The sequence below is a fragment of the Eleutherodactylus coqui genome, chromosome 5 (genome assembly GCF_035609145.1).
Source record: "Eleutherodactylus coqui strain aEleCoq1 chromosome 5, aEleCoq1.hap1, whole genome shotgun sequence".
NCBI classification, from domain to species: Eukaryota; Metazoa; Chordata; class Amphibia; order Anura; family Eleutherodactylidae; genus Eleutherodactylus; species Eleutherodactylus coqui.
The window spans coordinates 203,625,350-203,648,046 of NC_089841.1; the positions used below are offsets into that span (position 1 = coordinate 203,625,350).

Below are 22,697 nucleotides of genomic sequence, written 5' to 3' on the forward strand. Positions count from 1 at the left end.
AGAATGGGACTGGAAAAATTGGGAGTTATGGAAAGTGTAGAGTAAAACTGCTCTGCACTTAAGGTTGCTGGGGTTCCAACATGTCCATTGTCAGAGAACTCTTAACAAAGGACTTCACACAAAGCACCCAGGCATGTTTCAGCCTGAAGAACAGTCTAAAGGCCCATTTACACTAAACGAATGTCAGGCAAATGATGCCTGATAATTGTCCCCGCACACAGGAGCGAGTAGCGCTGGCTCGTCAGCAGAAAGGTGAAGCGGCTGGATGAGATTTCACTCCCAGCTCTCCCCCGCCCCTCTCCATTCACTTAACACAGTGGCCATTTACACTGAACTTTCATTGCTCATCGTTTAGACTGCATAACATCCTGATCGTTCATAGTAAACAGCAGCCGTTCAGCACTGAAGAGCCGCTGTGTTAAGTGAATGGAGAGGGGCGGGGGAAAGCGAGGAGTGAAATCTCCGGCAGCTATCCCTGCATCTCTGCTGGCCGCATTGTCAGACAGCCAACGATACTGTATGTACGGGATACAGTATGTACGGGATACAGTATGTGCAGGGCTGAGTGTTGGGCATCATTTGCCCGTCATTCGTCCAGTGTAAATGGGCCTAAAGTTCTCAACCAACTGATTGTATGTTACAGAGGATTTGCGATTTTTTTAGGGAGTTTCAGATGAATTGTGATATAGGAGTTGAATACAAACCCCATTATTACAGCTAAGCTGAAGAAGGAGAGGAAGTGGAAGGTGAATGCTATCAAAGAACAAGTACACTACATAGTAGTCAGTGGAAACCTCGTATCTGCAACATAATCAGTGTTGAATTTATTGCACTATGAATATATCCATGTGATATTTCATAAAACATTGACAGCTTGACTAGGTTGCCAATAGCCATATACTATTACTTAATAAAACAGACAATATAGAAGAATTAAAATAATTTTCTCCCATAAAAAAGGAAATTTCTTTCATGATACGGTAGTACTTTATGAAGCTCATATTAAAGCTCTTACAATAGTCCGAGTTTAGCAAGCTTCTATTGTCCACATATAGGGGGCACCACTCTCAAACCTTTCATATGTTGTCCTTCATAGTGCGTAAAACATGAAAAGTAACAGTTATTAATAATAGTACAAAAGCACAATATTATTTCAGCTTTTGTTTTCCTTTGACCCGTGAGATAAAGCTTTATTCATAGAATACATACGGAATATAAATCACAGAAATGGAAAAAAATATATATAATTCACTTCCAACGAAGTAGAATGTCTTACCTCCACTGCGGGGGCGGTTATATTGGCAGGAAGCTGAGAAAACTGATTAAATTCAAAAACATCTCGCACCGCCCATCGGCTCATGCGATTCTCTGCTTTGCTTGATCCAACCACATTTTGATTTGAATGAATATAGGCAACTTCTGCAACCCCATCTGAGTTAGAAAAATATCAACAAACATTTTAGTATTTTTTTCCCCACAAGTGCCATATCTGGCACGTTTAGGAGACTGCGATTGGCTAAAGAAACATCTTTAAAATTAGACAGAAGGTTTACCTAAAAACATCTGACAGATCACTGAGACACGTCAGATGATGTCATTGGTTGGAGATGGTCTTGCTAGTCTCCCAAATGATAGAAAAAAGGGTCTGCAGTAGAGATGAGCGAGCATTGCCCTTAGCGAGTACCTGCCCGCTCGAGAGAAAAAGGTCCGGCTGCCGGCAGGGAGCTGCGGGGGGAGAGCGGGGAGGAACGGAGGGGAGATCTCTCTCTCTCTCTCTCTTCCCCCCGCCCCCCCTGCTGACTGCCGCAACTCACCGCTTCCCCGCGCCGGCACCTGAACCTTTTCTCTCGAGCGGGCAGGTACTCGCTAAGGGTAATGCTCGCTCGAGCAATTGCCCTTAGCGAGTATGCTCGCTCATCTCTAGTCTGCAGTTCTACCCTGTGCTGTGTACCTGTGTGCCTTTTCAGAGCTCCACTATGCCTTTGGAAGGTATAGGGTGAACCTACAGCTGCATTAGAGCTCAGTTCAGGGTTTCCGTCTCTCTGCTCCATTTTTGGAGGAGAGAAACTGATGTAAAACAGAAAAAGATTGATCCATTTTTTTCTTCCCCATTGATTTCTTTGGGGTTTAAAAAAAAAATGGAAAGCAGATGTGAACATAGCCCAAGTGCACTTTTGTTATATGCAGCTATTTTTGATACTTTAAGAACATCTGACACATTGCAACAACTATTTTTAACAAACTTTGTAATTTATTAAAAAACATTAACCCTTTCCAATCCACTGTCTGACGTCTTCTTACATTCTGATTGAAGCTTGTACAACTCCAATGTTAGAAGACGTCCGACAGGGTATTCTTACCATCTGTTGCCAACCACTCTGCTGCCGGAGCCTCTCTGGCGCACACACACTGGCTTTAGCCAGCAGATGGCACCGTTGTATAACAGTAAAAAGAGAAAGCCTTTTAGGAAACCCTAAATCCAAAATTGGATTGGAAAGTGTTAAAGATAACTCTTTGTGTATTTGGACTGCAGAGCCCAGGTCAGATTAAGAAACTCGGCCCAATAGGACGCTCGTCAACATGCGTTTTACCCGCGAAGGTGGGGCAATTTTCAAGCAAAAACGCTTCTGTGAAATTCCGATCCTCACGCACGATAGAAGATTGGAAGGGTTTCCATTGATTTCAATAGAAAACCTTGCATCGCAATCGCATACACATCATACAGCACGCGAGAGCCATGCAATGTATTTAAGGTCACACTTACGGACGATGGACGTTGCATTCCAAGGAACACGAAAAAAATAGGACATGCCACAATTTTTTTTCCTTGCAGCGTCGCTGTGAGGGAAAACATCGCTCATATGTAAGACTTCATTTAAAAGAATGGAGTCCATATTTGCTCGAGTCTCACAAAACACACAAAACGTGCGTGAAATTAGCACTCTGAAACTGGCCTCATAGAAGGCCTTATGTCTTTGCATCAAAGTTGCTCATACTAGGGACAACCGATTTCTCAGGTTTGGGAGTTGTAACATTGCGGGTCTCTCAGGTTTTTGAGATAGTTTCTAGAACGATGTAACTTTTTGTTGCACCTTGTGCTGTGCTTTGAAATGTAGCAGATAATGTGCAAATCATGATATATACACTGCATCTAATATCAGAATTACAATTTTCCCAGACACGTACATCATACATCAGTTTAAATGTGTAATTCTCACTCCATAACCGTTAATATAATTATAAATGCTAGAAAGAGTAAGGCCCAAAGTCCACGGGCAAGTGTGATTAGTGGAATATACGCGGGACGATCCGTAAATCAAGCTGCCCATAGGGAAACATCTGCAAATTAAATAAAGTATGCGCATTTGATTTGCAGACCTTTTGGTCCAGAAAACAAATCGCAGCATGCTCTATTTCAGTACAGATCCCGCACAGACGGCTTCAATTGAAGTCAAGGGAAGATGTCTGATCCGTGGTCCATCCCCAATTCAATTGCGGGAAAGCAGGAGTTTCAATAAAAACAGAACTCCAGTGCACATTTGCGGCGGCAGGCTTCCGCATGCATCCGCAATGAAGAAAAGAGAAGACCTGAAGAAGACCTGGACGGGTAAGTAGAAGTTCCGCAGTGTTGCGGGCAGGGTCTGATACCACTGCGGGCTCCTGCATGCGAAATCCGATCCGCCCCTTGGACATGAGGCCTTAGTCTCTTAAATTGTGCAGAAGCAGAGCAACAAGGACTACATGGCCAATTGTGGCTGCTTAATGTACCGTATATACCGGCGTATAAGACGACTTTTGAACCCCGAAAAATCTGCTCTGCAGTCGGGGGTCGTCTTATACGCCGGTAATACAAAAAAAAAAAAAGTGTAAAAAAAAAAAAATTTATTACTCACCTCCCACGGCGTTCTGTCGCGCTCCGGCAGGATGTCGCTCGCTCCTCGTCCCCGGCGCAGCATAGCTTTCTGAATGCGGGGCTTGAAATCCCCGCTTCCAGAAAGCTAATACACACGCCGGCAGCCATGACAGCATTGAATGGCTGTGATTGGCTAAAGCACACGTGGCTTCAGCCAATCACACTATTCAATGACATCATTGAATGGCTGTGATTGGCTGAAGGCGCACGTGTTAGCAATCACAGCGAGCGACATCCTGCCGGAGCGCGACAGAACGCCGTGGGAGGTGAGTAATGAATTTTTTTTTTTTTCTCCACTGTATACCGGCGTATAAGGTGACAGTTGGGGGGTCGTCTTATACGCCCCGTCGCCTTATACGCCGGTATATACGGTAAGATGACAATGTCGCACCTCAACTGATGATTGTGGTCTCATTACGACCTCAAAGTTGCCATGACATGATTGCTAGAAAACCGAACCTGCTAGATTTCACTATGACCACACTCACGATCATTAGTAGTGTGATGTTATGTTGCACAGCCACAAATACCCATGTAGCTCTAGCCTAAATAGAATTAATAGTAAGACAAGTTGGGCCCCAAGACACACCTTAATCAAACCATAGATTTTATTATTCTACATTACCTAAAATTTGGTCTAGAGTCCCCATATTCTTGTGCACACTTTTGTTTTCACTGGCACGAGGATCTTCATTCTTTCTGGACGATTTCCTTGTAACAATTGGAATCCGTTTTCTAAGCTTTCTGTTTTTCGGAGTCTGCTCTTGATTGTCAATACACATCTTCTTGCACTGAAGCTGATCATCATCAGATGAGGGAAATGCTTCTATTGTTTGAGAATTCCTTTCTGCATTCGTATTCCTATGACAATGTTCATGTTTTAGGTTTGAAAAACTAGCTTCATCTGATTTGCTTGGTATTGGAATGTCATCAGACTCATCACTAATGCATTCACTGCTAGAGTCTGTAGCCTGTTGGAAACGGTTCTTTAAATATGGAGATTTGGGTTTTTCAGACTTTGGAAGGATTGTTCCTCTGCTTTTATGGAGTTGTGTAGGAAAGACAATCTCATCGCTCTCATCTGAGCTACTCCTAGCTTCCAGAACTGCGCAAGAAGTTTTAGGAAACAACTTCTTGCTTTGCATTGTGGAGTCCGACTCTTCACCGGAGTCACATGAAATGTTCCAGTCAACCTTGTCAGAGTTTTGATCAGAGTTCTGAATAGTCACTGTTTTGGTCCTTTCGTGGTCACTCAGTTTACTAGTGGAACTTTCAGAAAGTTTGTACTTTTCATCCTGCTCATTGGGTCCTTTCTGCAAAAGTGCTGAAAACCCACATTGTTGCAGTGTAAGTAGCTTACCATCTTCAGCATTTACAGAGACCTTGTTGCTTTTATTCTTCGTTTTCCTAGTATCATCATCACTGTCACTACTAAAATCAAAGGCCTCTTTTTGAACCTGTTGACTTGATTTTACATTTATGGTTTTCTCACCAGTAACTGCAGCCTGCAAACAGATTACATAATGTAAGCAATTAGTCTACGAAGTCAAAAGACCAACAGAAATGTCAGAAAAATGGGAATATAAGAAATAAATATTTATTAGAGATGAGCGAACATGCTTGTCCGAGCTTGATGCTCGTTCGAGTATTAGCATACTCGATGGTACTCGTTACTCGAGCAAGTACCACGCACTGTTGGACCCCTCCCTGTTTTGACCCCTCATTGCATTAACACTTCCTGCTGTGACGTGCCATCGTGTGCTCGTCCACAGCAGTATGTGGCTGGCTGGGGGCGATGGAGGGCGAGGGAGAGAGTGAGAGAGGGGGACAGGGGGAGAGAGGGGGAGAGACGGGGAAGAGAGGGGGAGAGACGGGGAAGAGAGGGGGAGAGAGGGGGAGAGAGGGGGAGAGAGGGGGAGAGAGGGGGAGAGAGGGGGAGAGAGGGGGAGAGAGGGGGAGAGAGGGGGAGAGAGGGGGAGAGAGGAGAAGAGAGGAGAAGAGAGGGGGAGACAGGGGGAGAGGGGAGAGAGGGGAGAGAGGGGGAGAGAGAAAGAGGGGGAGGCGGAGGGGGAGAGAGGCAAAAAAAAAGCTTGGCACCCCAAGCATTGCAAAAATGCTCGGGTCTCCCATTGACTTCAATGGGGTTCGTTACTCGAATACAGCTCTCGAATATTACGAAAAGCTCACATTGAATAAAGAGCACACAATCATTTTGGTACTCGCTCATCTCTAATATTTATATATACACACACACACACACACACACACACACACACATATATATATATATATATACACACACACACAAACTATTTTTTACAACTAAAAGAAAAAATAACATATTTTTCCTTTATTGCAATATGGTTGCCTCTTTCTCCTGTACATAAGAGTAATTTTATAGACTGAGCACAGCTAAATGTATTGTTAATACGGCATAAATGCACGTCTCCAGTACCAAAAAGCCTAAAAATTTTTACATCTAAGAATAAAGTTTTTTTTTTCTTAATCCAATAATGTTTCCTGGCAAGTCGTATGATTTATAGCAGGAAATAATTCATCTTGAACGCACTCTGCCAACTTTTTAAGTTATATGACTTATTAAACTAAACAACGTTTCATGGCCAAAACACTACATAATCAAGTTATTTGCAAGAAAAACATACAACAGGGGTGGGCTGAACACCATGGAGATAAGCAATTAATAGGCATACTGTAGTCTATAATGCTTTTACCAGTGAAGACATTAGTAAGCACATGAAACTGATGCAAATGTGACGGAAGCAGAATATTCAGACATCAACATGTTGAGGGTCGCTTTGCTATTTACTGAAGCAATGTACCATTAGTTTAAAATATGACACACATATAAGAAAAATATTCCGCAATGTATAATGTAATCCAAAGTTGATGTGACTTTAGCATAGAGTGTAATGTCCTGAGAGGCATCATTAAAACTCGCCTATACTTTCCAATCTATGTTGCAGAGGTCTTGGACTTTCACCTCCGCTTCTTATTTCTAGAGGATCTTTTGTCTTCCTAAAATAATAAACGTACCCAAAAGGTAATAATGTTATCTAAAACAAATACAGGAATTCTCTGTTCCAGCAAAGCTAAATTCAAGTAAGGATAAGTGCCAAGGTATTGGAATCAAGCTGAAAGCACACATGTGCTATCAGATGTAACAGGCATGGACATTCAATCGGATTTTGGTATAGACCAATAAACATTGCCAAATAAAGCAAGAAAAAAAAACGTGTATTTTACTATGACCGTTCCCGTCAGCAAAAGCAATCTATCAGACAACAAAATAGTTCTCCTTCAGAAGGAAGCAAACCGTCTCCTTCGTGTTCCTAATAGATGGCTACAATGTGTTGTGGACTGTAAGACCAGGTTTGACCCCTTGGGATTACACGGTAGGTAGATCTCTGTAAAATCACTAACGCCTGTTAGGTAGTAGGGTAAGAAATTGATGAAGACGACTCAGGGTCTTGTTTTCCATTATACTTTATTAAAGGGATTGTCCCAAGAAAATAACTTATCCCCTATCTACAGGATATGAGACAAGTATATGATCAGTGGGAACCCCAGTGGTCTAAGGCCCTTTATCTCAAGAATGGAGGTGTTGATTGTCTCCAAATGAATGTAATGGTGGTCGCATGTGAACACTATTGTTCCATCCTTTTCAATCTTACTTCCAGTGATAACAGTAGCTGAGAGCTCGTATTCGGCTATCTTTGACAGTCCCTTAAGGCCCATTTACACTGAGAAACAATCGCTCAAACGATAGTTTAAGTGATCATCTTTGCATAACTCTAAGTAGCTAATTAGCTGCATTGTTCTCGGAGCTTTTAGCTGGTGTCCCGCTGAGAACTGCCAGCAGGATACCATCTGAAAGAATGCGATCAACGCCGCCCGCTGAGAAAATCAGTGTGCGGCGCTGATAACAGTCAATGAATGAATAGTGCACAAACTGTTTAGAAACAACGATTATCGCTCAAATGATGGCTTTTGAGCAAATTTTGAGCAATAATCGTTGTGTCTAAATGGACCTTTATAAATTAAGTCATTTGGGAACTCTCGGGACCCTCAGTTTCATCATCAGTTGGGTTCCTAGTAGTTGGACTTCCATCAATCTGATCCTTTTCCCCTATTCTGTGATTCTGTGGATAAGAGAAATTCTTTTTATGGCACAGCCCCTTTAAAGGAAATGTAAATGTCTAATTTATAGACCAAAACATTCTGTTTTCATTTCCCAATTGTATATTTTTATTCTATGTTGTTTACAGGAGTGTGAGGACAGCCAACTTGCCTCAGCTGCTGCTCTGAGCTGTGAATAGCAGTTTCAGAGATTTGCTTTCCAGCTGGCACTGGAACATAAGAAATCTCAGGCCTAAAATGAGTTGTTTAAAGGGGTTTTCCCACTACGTAAAATTGCTTTGCAACTACTCTGTACTTCCTGGTTCCTGATGACTGTGGCAGCCAATCACTGGCCACAGCAGTGATCTTCTATAGCCAGTAATTGGCTGTAGCAGTCACATGTCTTTGTCAGCAGCAACCAGGAATGACAGAGCAGTTGTGAAGCAATTTTAAGTAATGGAAAATCCTCTTTATCCTCAACAGTTAAAGGGGTTTTCCAGGGAGAATACTATTAATGACCTATCCTTAGGATAAGTCATCAATGGTTGATTGACTGAGGTCCATCGCTCGGGACCCTGACCGATCAGCTGATTTCAATGAGAGCTGCACTTGCAGTTACAAGCGTCAGCCACTACACAGAGGTCGGAGCAGAGACTTCTGCTGCTTCCACTCCGACCCCTGTGTAATTGTGGCACTGTCAGCAGGTGCGCAATCGGCTGATCGGTCAGGTCCCGAGTGACGGACCCAAGCTGATCAACTATTGATGACCTATCCTGAGGATAGGTCATCAATAGCATTCTCCTCAGAAAACCCCTTTAAGGCCACCCAGGAGACCCATACTTGCTGTGCTACAGCGGAAGATAGCACGAAGGACGGCTTCCATTGACTGCAATAGAAGCCGTCCGCGCGTACACCCGCGGCAAATAGAGCATGCCGCGGGTGAGGCCGGGAGATTTCACGGTGCGGAATTCCGCACCGTGAACACTGAGCTATTAGGTTCAATAGAACCGAATAGCTGCGAGCAACGCAGCGGATTTCCGCCGCGAATTACGCGGCGGAAATCCGTTCGTGGGAAGGAGGCCTAAGTGTTGTGAGCATGCTGTGTATTATGCGCAGAGGTCACTGAGCATGAAGGGTAAAGAGGGAGGAAGAAATGAGATGTCCCATCACCTTTCATCAATAGTAAGATCATGTGTTATCTGCCTTCAGCTTTAGAATAGAGGTATAACCTTTCGTTACAATCCTGTCCTCCCATAACTACCAGGCCACTACTGCATATATCTTAGCTGTAACAGCAGTAGAATCATGTTATCTCAAATGTCATTTCTAGAGATGAGCGAGCATGCTTGCTAAGGACAATTACTCGATCCAGCATTGTCCTTAGCAAGTAACAGCCCGCTCGGAAGAAAAAATTCGGCTGCCGGCGGCGGGGGAGAGCAGGGAGGAACGGGGGGGGGGGGGGCGGGAGATCTCCCCCCTGCTCACTGCCGCAACTCAACGCTCGTCCACGCCGGCAGCCGAATCTTTTCTTCCGAGCGGGCAGGTACTCGCTAAGGACAATGCTGGATCGAGTAATTGTCCTTAGCGAGTATGCTCGCTCATCTCTAGTCATGTTATTTCCTCGGGAGAAGGTACGGCTAATGCTCCTTTTACACTGAACGATTCTGAAAGAGAATTGCTAGCACAAGAGAACGAGCTGGTGACGTCATCAGCAGCTCACTTGTGCAGCTTGTTTAGACAGGCAGATTCATTGTTGCGAATCGTTCACTTCTCGTTTAGTGTTTCACATTTCTATGTTGGGAGGGGTATCGTCTCTCGCAGAAATCCTGTGTATGGTTTCTGGCTTGTTTCTCAATTCCCAATCATTGTTTTAAAGACTTGTTTAAAGAGCCGTACAATGATTTGAAGGAATGCTGCCATCCAATAGAAGTATTGTTCCATCTTCCTTATTTGCATACATTTCTATGTGAAACACTAAAGGAGAAGTGTTTAAATGCAAGAAGTGAACGATTCTCATTGGTTGTTCAGTCATTGAGGAGTGAGGAGTGAGTGAGGAGACTCAGAAGGCCAATCATGCTCCACTGGTACAATTTGAAAAGTAATGTAACATCTCCCTTATTTTCAAAATAAATGTTACATTACTTTTCAAATTGTAACATTAGGAATATGCTTCTGCATGCTGGTGATGTAGAGCGTTGGCATCTCTCCAAATGCCAGTACATGGTCAGGAAGGAATGTTTCCATCCTGTTGCAATTTAGTTGCTGATTTTAATGGCACTTAAATTAAAAAGTTGCAATGGAAATTTAGTGAAATGAAAATCGTGTTGCAAGCCTTATCCCTTATTTAGGGCTCATGCCCACGGATGTATGGACTCCGCCAGTGGAATATCTCAGCGGAGTCTACCACGGCGCCCCCCCTCCCCCCCCCCCAAACCCCCATACTTATCCTCCATACGCGTCCCACATGGAGGGCTGGCGTGCATGCGCAGTACAGTTCATGACATGCCCGGTGGTGGGCGGGGCAGCGTATTCACGGTATAGCGTGACGGACGGCTTCCACTGACTACAATAGAATTCTGCAGCGTGAACATTGAGCTATTAGGTTCAATAGAACCTAATAGCTTCGGGTCAACGCCGCGGATATCCACCACGTACAACGCAGCAGAAATCCGTCCGTGGGCATTAGCCGTTACGGTGGGGGTTTGAGAACCAACGTCTTCATGCCCCAACATGCCGTGTTAGAAGATCACTTTTGGTTGGATTATCCATCGATTACACTTACATAATTTGCAATACACGGTTATTGATATTTATTTACTGATCTTCCACTTTATAGTAGGCTGATTTGCAATCTCAAAATGAGTACATGCCAATGGTGACTCACTGCAGCACTGCTCAGGGTTTACCGCAATACATCTATTCGTTTGCTTGTAACATTTTTTAGAAACCGGTGTCCTTCTTACCCTTTATATGAATGTTTGCTCTGACTGAATAAGACTTTCAAAGTGGATCTATCAGTATATGCTATGTATACACATATACACAGTAGTCTAATCATTGTCCTAAGGGGTGAGGAACTACAGGTAGTACAGACTTCTAGCTGAAATGTGCAGCCCTTACATAGGACAGAATATTAAGCTGACAAACTTGCTTTAATAGAGTTCAATATTGTATGCGGAACATGTCAAGAAATAATTAAACTATTTCATAATTTGCATGGGGGTTTAAGGCCGTTTTCACACGGACGAGAAAATTGAGTGACTTTCTTGCGATGTGACAGCACTACAAAATCGTATGTATATGAAGCCCATGCTTTCCAATGGGTTCCTTCACATTAGTGATGTTTTGTAGCCTGCTACACTGCGGGAACAAAAATTGCGGCATGCTCTATACAGCTGCGCTTTGCAATGTTTTGTAGCCCATGTTTCCCTATGGAGCCTTCCTGTCTGTTGCATCGCATCACACAAAAACACAGTTTTCTTGCGGTGCAACTTTTACAGTACGAAGTCCTACGGTTTGTCCCTAAAATAAGCCCTAGCTGCATTAAAAAAACAATATATTACCTAACAAGCACTGTCGGCTCCGCCGCACTTCTCCTCCCGAAGCTCCGGCACATTTGTCTGTAGTCTTCAGCCAGTGCTCCCTGGTGATGGCGTTCAAAAATCTCACCTGCCCTGATTGGTTCTCGAGAACCGCGGCTCAGCCAATCACTGCGGCGCTCAATGAATCAATCACTGCCATCGCATTGAATTTTTGGGGTGACATTGGAAAAAAATGCAACTGCACCATTTTTGAAGGGGCCTTGTTTTTATGGTATAACACTGCAACTAAAATCAGATGTTACCTATATTCAGTGGGTCAATATGATTACAATATCCAATTTATAGTTTTCCTTTGTTGTACTACTTAAATGCATTTTTTTTTAATTACCGTCACCAATTTTTCACCTCTATAATTTTTTTTCGTCAGTGGGGTTGTTTGAAGGAGTTATGCATTTTTTTTCCTGACAGCGCTCATTGTACGGGATCAGACCTTTAGAGATGCGCCAATACCTGATACTGTATATGTTTATTTATGTCATTTTTTTAAACGGGAAAAAGGATTTTTAAAACGCAAAATTTCTTATAATTAAAAAAAAAAACTTTTTCACTTACCTTTAGGTTTTTTTTTAGTACTCATACAGAACCTGAACTAACAATTGTTTGATTGCCTATACAACAAATAGAGAACGAAAGAATATTGTATTTCTTCAGGCATTTTATTAAGTCATGCCACAGGCACTGCTTAATGGGCAGAAATACATGAAAGCCGACAATCTTATTCTGAGGAGTTCAGGAGATAGAGAGAGCCTACATATATAGACAGATGTTGCCAAGCTGGGAAAGTACATAGCAAGGTCAAAAGCAAAAAGTCAATTAAAATAAATCATTAAAATAAATTCATATATAAATTAATTAAATAGATAAGACACGGCCCAAACATAAACAGCATTAGAAATAAGGTACAGAATTCATATTAATACCAGCCATAGCTATAAACACATTCCAGATGAAACAGACTGTCGCATATCAATGGGTCTGAGGGGAGCTATGCCACATGAACATGCAGGGGTTCAAGCTTATTAGATAGATAGATATTGACAACAGGACCAAGTATGGGGAGTCCTGGTTGTCAGGGAAATCAAGCCATGTAAAAGCCCTACGGAGCCATAGAAGAACAAACCACTGCAGCCATATAAAGGGGATGCACCGAACAACTCTGTACCCAACAAGGGACTAAACAAGGCATAATAGAGTATGTGCATAAACCCATTATAAGGGTGCGTACATACGCACGCACAAAAACACGCTTCTATTTGTAACAATGCATTCCCTATGGTGTGTGCACATGTCCGTACTTTGCAGGTAGGTGCCTGCAAAAATTGGACATGCGTGCACGCATTGTTTTCAATGGAGCCGCGACTGCTGCCGGCGGCTCCATTGAAAACAATGGTCTGCCGGCTCCCTGCATTTGTTTTCAGGGAAGAGCTTTACATATAAGCTCTTCCCTGAAAAAGAAAAATTTTAGTGTAAAAAAAAAATTACTTACCTGTCCGCTGCTGCTGTGTCCCCCATGGGGATGAAGAACACATCTGCCACATGCGGCAGATGTTTCCTTCATCCCTACTAGTTAAAAAAATTCCCTGCTGCTACATCTGCCACATCTGTGACAGATGCAGCAGAGGAATTCTTCAATTCTCTACTGCAGCTGTCACACGTCAGCTGCGTTAGAGGATTCTGCTGCCGGCAATTGATTTCAGGGAAGGGCTTTAAATATGAGCCCTTCCCTGAAAATCAAGTAAATGTGGTTTAAAAAAAAATAAAAAATACATACTCACCTCCCTTCAGCTGCCGGGGCACAGCCGCGTCTTCTTCTGCTGTCCCCTGCACTGTGGTGCTGATCTATCAGCAGGCAGGGATTTAAAATCCCCGCTTGCTGAAAGAGCTGAATGTGATTGGCTGAGGTGCTCAGCCAATCACAGGCAGCTCTCCCAGAATGAATGACTGCTCTCCTCGGCTGCTGATAGCTCAGAACTATGGAGCCGGGGACAGCGCCAGACGTCGCGGCTGAGCCCTGGCAGCTAAAGGGAGGTGAATATTGATATTTTTTTATTATAAACTTTTTTATATGGCTTTTCAGGGAAGGGCTTATGAAGCCCTTCCCTGAAAAGCCATTCACAGGGATGCCGGCAGCAGGATTCTCTACCGCAGCTGTCATGTGCGACAGCTGCGGTTGAGAATTGAAGAATTCCTCTACTGCATCTGCCACAGATGTGGCAGATGTAGCAGCAAGAATTCTTTTAACTAGCGGGGGTGAAGGAAACATCTGCTGCATGCGGCAGATGTGTTCTTCATGCCTGTGGGCGTCACAGCAGCGGTGGAGAGGTAAGTTGTTTTTATTTGCACTAAAATGTTTTTTTTTTCCAGGGAAGGGCTTATATGTAAAGCCCTTCCCTGAAAAAGAATGCAGAGGGCCAGCAGAGCATTGTTTTCAATGGAGCCACCGGCAGCAGCCGCGGCTCCATTGACAACAAGCACGCAGTTGTGTTCATGCGTGTTTTTGCTCGTACCTAGGTGCGGACGTATGTACGCACCTAAGTACGCACAAAAACATGCTTGTGTGAACGCACCCTAAGGGAGGTACTTGAGAATTGGAATTGGGACTGCAGTGTACGCCACTCTCCATTGATGCATTTGACCTATTTATGCCCTTTATGTTTTCATAAACAACTTAAAGGCAAGTTAAACTCATTTTATACGGTCACTAGAAATTCCATTTAGTCTAAAACCAAATAAAATACAGAAGGGTTTCTAAGGAGTAATATTGTAGGACTCACTGCTTTTTCCATGCATATTAATAGTGGAAACAAAAGAGGGGGTTATCAATATTAGACTCATGCTATAATTTTCCAAGTAACTGAAAGTAATAAAGAGATTGGTCACGGAAGCGTTAGCGGTCTGTTTAGTGACATTCACTAGATAAGGACTGCATGGTTTTTGGCTGCGGAAATTGGCTGCTTGCTCGTTTTTATAAAAGGGGCTCAGACACATTGGACTTCATTTATGAAAATTAGGACAGACAAAAGGTGGCAGTGTGGCTTGAAGCAAACAAAAAGCAAACTACTGAACATATTTTCCAAGCTACACTGGAAAAATGACAACTAGCAACTCACTGGCAGTCCACTCTTTTAGCCGACACAAGCTTTAATTGACGATTTTCATTTTTGAAGTGTGTTAAGGCCCATTTACACGCAAAGACAATCTTTCAAACGATTGAAAGATTGACAGCTTTAGAGATTGTTTTGCATAAACTGCTAATGGACACTAATGCCCATTAGCAGTTTATTGCCTTTATTTGCGTGTAAATGAGCCTCCAGCATCTGTTTGCAAATCCCAGCATGTGATCTTGCACTCTTCACATGGGCTGCCGCAGGTTGTCACCTGAATACAATGTAATCAACTGCTTCCATGAAGAACACAGCGGTGGTCCCTGCTATCTCTCTTCGGCTGAAAAATGGATTTTATGCTCACCTGAAAATCATCATTCAGCCGAAAAGTGAAAGATGGCAGAGTTTACACGCAATGATTATCACTCAAAAGCCATAGTTTGAATGAATTTTGAGCGATAATCATTGCTTGTAAATGGGGCTTTAGTTGAGGAATCTGGATAAGAGCACAAGTGCTAAAATCATGCAGCATTCAAATGCATCTACTAAGATCCACCGTATCTTGTAAATACCAGTATAACGAGAAGTTTACTCTAAAGTCCTTAAAAGTCATTTCAACTAAATCACAATTCTATTAATACCCTATTGGTTTACTTACAGATCACCAGCACCGCCAATTTTAAACTTCTGATCAGCTAGATTACCCTTACCAACTTTAACTTTTTATTTTTCTAAACTTTTCTAAACTTCTCTTGAGAAGGCACCAATGGCTGTGGAAGATATGGGGTAGTAATCGTTTTAATTAAATTTACCTTACTTCACTTAAAACCATATTATGATTTTGGACAGAGTTCTTAAGAACTTCATGCGTCTAGAAAACAAATCTATCATCACGCTCCTACAGAAGATGACAAAATTAAGTTTTTTTTCTTTACTGCATCCACATGATCATAGCTTGTGACTTACAGTATTTATCCTATGCCAGTGACTCACTAGGGTGAGGTGGTACAACTTGGTTTGTCCATATATCAAAGCTAGACAAAATATCCTCACACATCTGCGAATCTGGCAGAAAGTTCCATTTGTGGACAGCAATGGTAATATTGTCATCTGTTTTGATTTCTAGTGAGCTCTATAAATGTGTGTATTTAACTTGTGGCACAGACACCTCGTAATGATCAGCGGGTGGTAAAATGGGAGAGATGCTGCGTGTAGGACACATGAAAGGACCGCTGAACCAAAATACAAGTTGCCATATTTAAAAGCTCTAGTAATACCATTAAGTAATGCATATCGGAAAGCATTAGGATTCTATTAAAGCCTAGAGAGCATCCTGATGTGTTTATAAATAAAACGCTTAATCGCAAGTTTCCAAAACCGTAACGGTGTGCGGCCTGTCAACTTAATGGATGCAACGTGAACCATTCCGCTTGCAATGACTACGTCCCTGTCTACTGCAGCATGGAGTCCTTGAACAGGTCAGATGGCAGCTTCATTATAAGGATTATATATTGCATAATGAAGCCTTCTTGGCACACTGAATAAATGCGTTAAGGGAATAAATTTAGCGGGATTTAAAGTTACATAGTATGTAAGCCCGAAAAAAGACATATGTGCATCCACTACAGCCTATTTGCACCCCCCCCCCTCCCCCCACTGGGATTGTTGATCCAGAGGAAAGTGGGGAAAAAAACAATTTTCCCGATTTAAGGGAAAAGATTCCTTCCCGAATCCAATCTGACAATCGGAATAATCCCTCGATCAACACCCCTCTGAAGTAATCAGTGACTATAACATGTAATATTGTAACGCTCAAGAAAGGCGTCCAGGCCCCTCTTGAGCTCTTTTACTCGAATTTGCCATCACCACATCCTCAGGCAGAGAGCTCCATAGTCTCACTGCTCTAACTGTAAAGAACTCCCTTCTACGTCAATGATGAAACCTTCTATCCTCTAGACGTAGCGATGCCCTCTTGCTACAGTCACATTCTTGGGCATAAACAGATCATTGGAGAGATTCTTTGTCCTCTGATATATTTATACATAGTTATTAGGTCGCCCCTCAGCCGTCTTTTTTCTAAACTAAATAATCCCAATTTTGATCACCTCTCTGGGTATTGTAGCCCATTCTGTTTATTATTTCAGTTGCCCACCTTTGTACCCGCTCAAGCTCTGATATGTCCTTCTTGAGTACCGGTGCTCAAAACTCTCCACAATATTCCATGTGTGGTCTGACCGGTGACTTATAAGGAGGAAGAACAATATTCTCGTCATGCTCCCCTAGACCTCTTTTGATGCACCCTATGATCCTATTTCCCTCGGCAGCAGCTGCCTGACACTGGTTGCTCCAGTTAAGCTTACAGTTAACTAAAATTTCCAAGTCTTTTTCCATGTCAGTGTTACCCAGTGGTTTCCCATTTAGTGTGTGATGTATTTCCTCTGCCCATGTGCAGAACCTTACACTTATCATTCATCAGATGAGTGTCCACACCTAAATTTAAAACTTCCTCCTATGACTGCAATTCAGCCATAAGAGGCTTTAAAACATCTTTTTGGGTGAGCAGACAACTGCTTCAATGGCTTACCATTTTAAATACAAGATTAGAATCCATAGTATATCAGAAAAAGACCTTCAAAGCAAGATAGAGCAATGCATATACAGCAAGTTGAGTAGTCCTCGCTTAAACGGTTAGTTATATAGCTTGTTATAGGAAATCTGGATAAAAATCAGCACAGCAGTTGTACAATAGCTCCCAAAATGGATGTAATCATTTTGACCATTAACAGAAATATACTTGAATCCCAATGTATAATCAGTAACAGGCTCCCGCACATACTGTGTGTCATGTAAGATATCGGGGTCTCTAGTGGCCAGAGTACAGGGCCTGGACACAAGTGCTATCTCTACACCTCAGATATTTTCCCAGTAATTAGAGTCATGGTACTGGTACAAATAATTAACAGGTATCATCTATTTGGTCTCTGGGAACTGCACACGTATCAAGTCATGGCACAGTACTATCAGCAACGTGTTCAATAAGTATATACAACTCACATACAGCAAATAACCACGTCCTGTACTCGCACACATCGCTTACAAATGGATTGAGGCTTCATTTCCATAAATTCTTCTCTCATCAAAGTGTCCATCCTCAGTAGTGATCACACGGTATTTATTTGCATAAATTATCCATATTCATCACTAACTACCGTATATACTCGAGTATTAGCTGACCCGAGTATAAGCCGAGTAAATATGCTTTACTACAAAAAACTGGTAAAACTTAATGACTCGAGTATAAGCCTAGCTATACTCCAGTATATACTAGGTAAAGAAAAAAAAAAACGCAATACTCACCTCCCTGACGGTGCGGCAAGCTGCTTTAGACTTTTCCCCGCTGCCACCTCCCAGGCTTGGTTTTAAATTCCCTCACTATTAGCGCTGTGTGAGGAAGCGCTGTGATTGGATCAAACGCCAGGCAATCACTGCCAGCGCTCGATAAACAAATCAAAGCGATTCAGTGATGTCATTCACTGAATGCCTGTAAATGATCGAGTGCCAGCTGTGATTGGCTAGCACTCGCTCCAATCACAGCGCTTCCTCACACAGAAGCTTGCCGCACTACCAGGGACACAGACGCCGGCTGGGAGGGGAGTATTCCATTATTTTTTTTTTTAACCTCACTCGAGTATAAGCCTGGGGGGCTTTTTCAGCACAAAAAATGTGCTGAAAAACTCGGCTTATACTAGAGTATATATGGTAGCTTCTGTTAATTTCCAAAAATGGCTGATTTGGTTGGTGCTGTGAAATTACTGAGACGTAGTGTGGGGAGAAGGCTCATGTCATTGATGGATATTACATTTCAGGTTTTTTTAATTGTGAAGCATTGAACATAATGTGATACGTGGACTGTTTTAAAGCAAAAAAAGTTAAATAGATTGATCTAGTTTTGTGGGAAAAGATTCAGTACGTTATCACTAAGATTCAGTATTTTATTCATTTAAGTCCTTGCTTACCATAGGCTTATACCTTAGGTGGGTGGTCACCCTCAATACAGACATAGCTGCCAATACCCCAAGGCTGTTTGCCAATGCAAATCAGCAGCCAGTTGCACTAGCCAAGAGAGGTTGCTCTTATTTGACTGTTTCTGTAACTTCCATAGACTTCAATGGAAAGAGCTGTACGCAAGCATGGCCATCTCTCCATTAAAAATGATGCAACAAGTAACTGCTGGATGTATCAGACAACTGAGATCAGAGCATTCCCATAAATGTGTCAGATGGGAATAACCCCTAAAATTTGACAATATACTGCAATACAGTCCAGAGCTGCATTCAACTTTTTCTGAGATTTACCGTACTAACCGAACTTCCATCACTACTAAAATACTCTGTACAGCATTGTGGGAGAGTTAATGATCTATAATCCCATATGTAAGACCCTAATGTGGAATTCTAATATATACTAATGTTAAATGCTGGCTTAGTGTACTGAAATGACTTAATGGTTAATTCCTTCCATACACCTGCTCTCTCACATCACACACAGAAAGTACAGCTAATAATATAACACTTATAATATTATACGAGGAGTAGCTGATAAGTCTTTGGCTTTGTGGTCTTTTTTTGTTTCTATGGTAACGAATGTTACATCACATGAAAGCCTTATGTGTCTTAAATGTTTTCAAAATGTTGTGTTTGTAGCTTATGCCAACAGTGATCTCGGTACGCGGGAAAACAAAATGGCGGAGTCTAAGGTGATATTCACAGCAATAAGAGCAGAGGCGTGATAACATTCTTGTTTCTGCAAGGAAAGTCCGCAAAGGATATTCATGGTGATATGTCGCAGACATTGGGCGATCAATGCCCTTCATATTCTACAGTTAAGAACTGGGCTGCCAAATTTAAAGCAGGCCACTTCAGCACCAATGATGAGGAACGTCCTGGACGACCGAGAGAGGTTGTTGTTTCGGAGTTCGCTGATGCTGTGCACAACCTCATACTGGAGAATCGGCGCATTTCAGCTAAAGGAATAGCAGACATCATGGGGATTTCTGGTGAACGTGTTTGTGTCATTATCCATGAAGAAGCTATCTGCAAAGTGGGTCCCCAAATGTTTGACAACAGATCAGAACAGCATGCGAGTGAAAACTTCCCAGTACATTTGTCAGTGTTTCTGGTCTAATAAGAACTTCCTGGATCGACTGGTCACTACGGATGAGACCTGGATTTATTTGCATGACCCTGAAACCAAGGAGCAGTCAAAAGAGTGGAGGCACAGTGCTTCTCCTTGCCCAAAGAAGTTCAGGGTGCAAAAATCAGCCACTAAGGTGATGGCGTCTGTGTTCTGGGATAAGGAGGGCGTGCTGCTAGTGGACGACCTTCAAAATGGTTCCACCATCAATGCAAGGCATTTCATTGAACTTTTGGACCAATTGAAGGCAGCTCTGAAGGCCAAAAGGCGCAGCAAGCTATACAAAGGAATCTTGTTCCTGCAAGACAACATCTCCGCTCACACTGCACAAGCAACCACGGCAAAACTGGTGGAGCTAGGCTTCCAGCTGGTTGACCACCCACCTTATTCACCAGATCTAGCTTCCTCCGACTATCATCTGTTTCCAAACCTGAAGAAACACCTCAGGGGTACCAAATCTCACACCATTTCTGATGCCATGGCTGCTACGGATGACTGGTTTGAGGCACAACTGAAATCCTTCTTTTTGCAAGGCTTACAGACCTTGGAATACCGATGTAAGAAGTGTGTTGACATCAGTGGAGAGTATGTGGAGGAAATGTAAAGTTTCATCTTCCTATCACGTTTCCTTCTGTACACATATATGCACACATGTGAGCTTACCATGTTATCATCTTCAGCACCTGATTCCTGACTTAGAATCACAGCGGAACTTCTAATTCCTGCTTCTACTTGACCTTCACGCTGCATTAAAAAAGAAAAGAAAAAAAAAAAGATTTACAACTTACTGGGGGAAAATGGGTTGCATCCTGTATTTCCTCATTTCCCTCTCTGCAGGATATATATGTGATTCTCAGTTCTCTTAGAACTGGTGGAAGAAGTATTTGCTGTTATACTGTCTTTTATACACTGTGCACAAAGAACTACAGAGCCTGCTCTGTCTATAACATACAAACACAGACAAATTAACATCATGTAAAACAGTGTACAGCTGTTCCGAGCAGAGTAGAGGTCAATAAATAGCAGTAAATCACTCACTATAACCTCTAACAGAATGTCTGTGAAAGTCTCTGCTTCTTTTCCCCCTCCCCCGCCCCTCTGCTCTTATAGACTTCAATGCGCAGGATGATTTATTTCACAGTTCTTCATCCTGTCGACTCAAATAACAGATAAATACCATAACTTGACAAACAGGCAATGTACAGCAAAATTAGGAGGAAGGGAGACCACAAGTGGTCAGCAATTCAGAGGGCTTTTTCAGCACAAAACATAATTGTAGGCAAATAAAGTGAACTACACTTTTGCTAATTATCACATTGGGGATCATGTAATCACAAGTTGTTCGAAATGTTAGTGATCATTGAAACACGTATGAATAATGTGTATATTTAAAAAATAAATAAAATACATGTACAAAAATGTACAATAATGGAACATGTGAATGTTTGCCGATATAAATTGTGTAATTCATTGAGAACACAATAACATATCAACGATTAGTGGAAACCAAAATTATCAACTGAGGGCTGAATTCGAAATCACCCAGAAAATCAATTTCTCTACCAAATGCCAATTGGGCTGCACAGTGCTGGTCTGCGAGTACAGATCCCAATAACGGAATGTCGGGCCCTCATGCCACCCTCATAGAGTCTCTTTGACAGTTTGGTCAAAGAAGCAGACCATGTCTGAGCTGGAGGTCACTTTGTAGGGCTCTGCCAGTGCTCCTCCTCACACAAAAGGAGCAGATACCATTCCTGATGCTGGGCAGATGTCCTTCCATGGCCTTATACAACTCTCCTCATATAATGGCCCGTGTCCTGGTATCTGCTCCATGCTCTTGAGACTGTGCTGGGAAACACAGCAAACCTTCTCGCATTGGTACGTTTGGATGTGCCATCCTGGAGAAGCAGGACTATCTATGGAACATGATCGGGCTGGGGGTACTGCCTCATGCTACCAGTATTGGCACAGTGACAAGGACACTAGCAAGATGTGGAGAGAGTAATTGTCTGTGGCCACCACCTGTAAAACCATTCCCTTTATGGGAGTTGTCTTACTGTTGGCTCTCCGGTGAACCTGTCTTCACTTACATTTGTAACACAGCAAGTGAAAGTGATTCACAGTTGCTTAGGGCTCATGCCCATGGGCATAGGCTAAAACACTGTGAGTACCCCCGCAATGTTTTACCTGTGTTTGTAATGACAGCTTTGCTGGCAGACACTGCATATTGGCAGCGAGTGTACTGCGCATGCCTGCATATCTCATGCATGTGGTCATGCGCAGTATGACTATGTCCTTTTTTAAAATTCCCCGCTCCGTTTCAAAGCAGAGTTGCATATGAATCGCTGCTCATACACAATGTACTGCTTATGGACAGCTTTGCATACGCTGCATATACAAAAGTATAGGGCTCCCGCTGCGATATATTTCTCACGCGTATCTACACACAGAGTCTACTTGCTAATGTGAATATATCCATTAAATTCTATTTACTTTCATTGACTCCATTCATTGCGTATCGCACACGTATGAAAGCAGTGAAAAATGCCATGAGGCCTTGAATGGACAGATTAATATCGCTAAAGTTTATGTGACTTATTTATGCCAAGACCCAACACCGCTCCGATCGTGGAAATGTAGTGCAGTACAGAGCTTTACCCTTCCCTAAATCTAGAAATCAACAGAATTGGACAGATACTGAACAAATACGGGACACTAGATAGTTGAGCTCAACAGCCTGCAGAATTA

At 42.5% G+C, this 22,697-nt stretch overlaps 1 protein-coding gene across 1 annotated transcript in view; it reads right to left on the reverse strand.

Moving 5' to 3' along the window:
• ERCC6L2 (ERCC excision repair 6 like 2) overlaps nucleotides 1-22,697 on the reverse strand; it is a 96,956-nt gene that overhangs the window by 22,653 nt on the left and 51,606 nt on the right. Inside the window, exons 15-17 of the mRNA XM_066604082.1 lie at nucleotides 20,613-20,693; nucleotides 4,539-5,418; nucleotides 1,277-1,431 (exon numbers count right to left, since the gene is read on the reverse strand). Of these exons, the coding sequence (XP_066460179.1) occupies nucleotides 1,277-1,431; nucleotides 4,539-5,418; nucleotides 20,613-20,693 (1,116 nt within the window). The remainder of the gene's footprint in view (nucleotides 1-1,276; nucleotides 1,432-4,538; nucleotides 5,419-20,612; nucleotides 20,694-22,697) is intronic.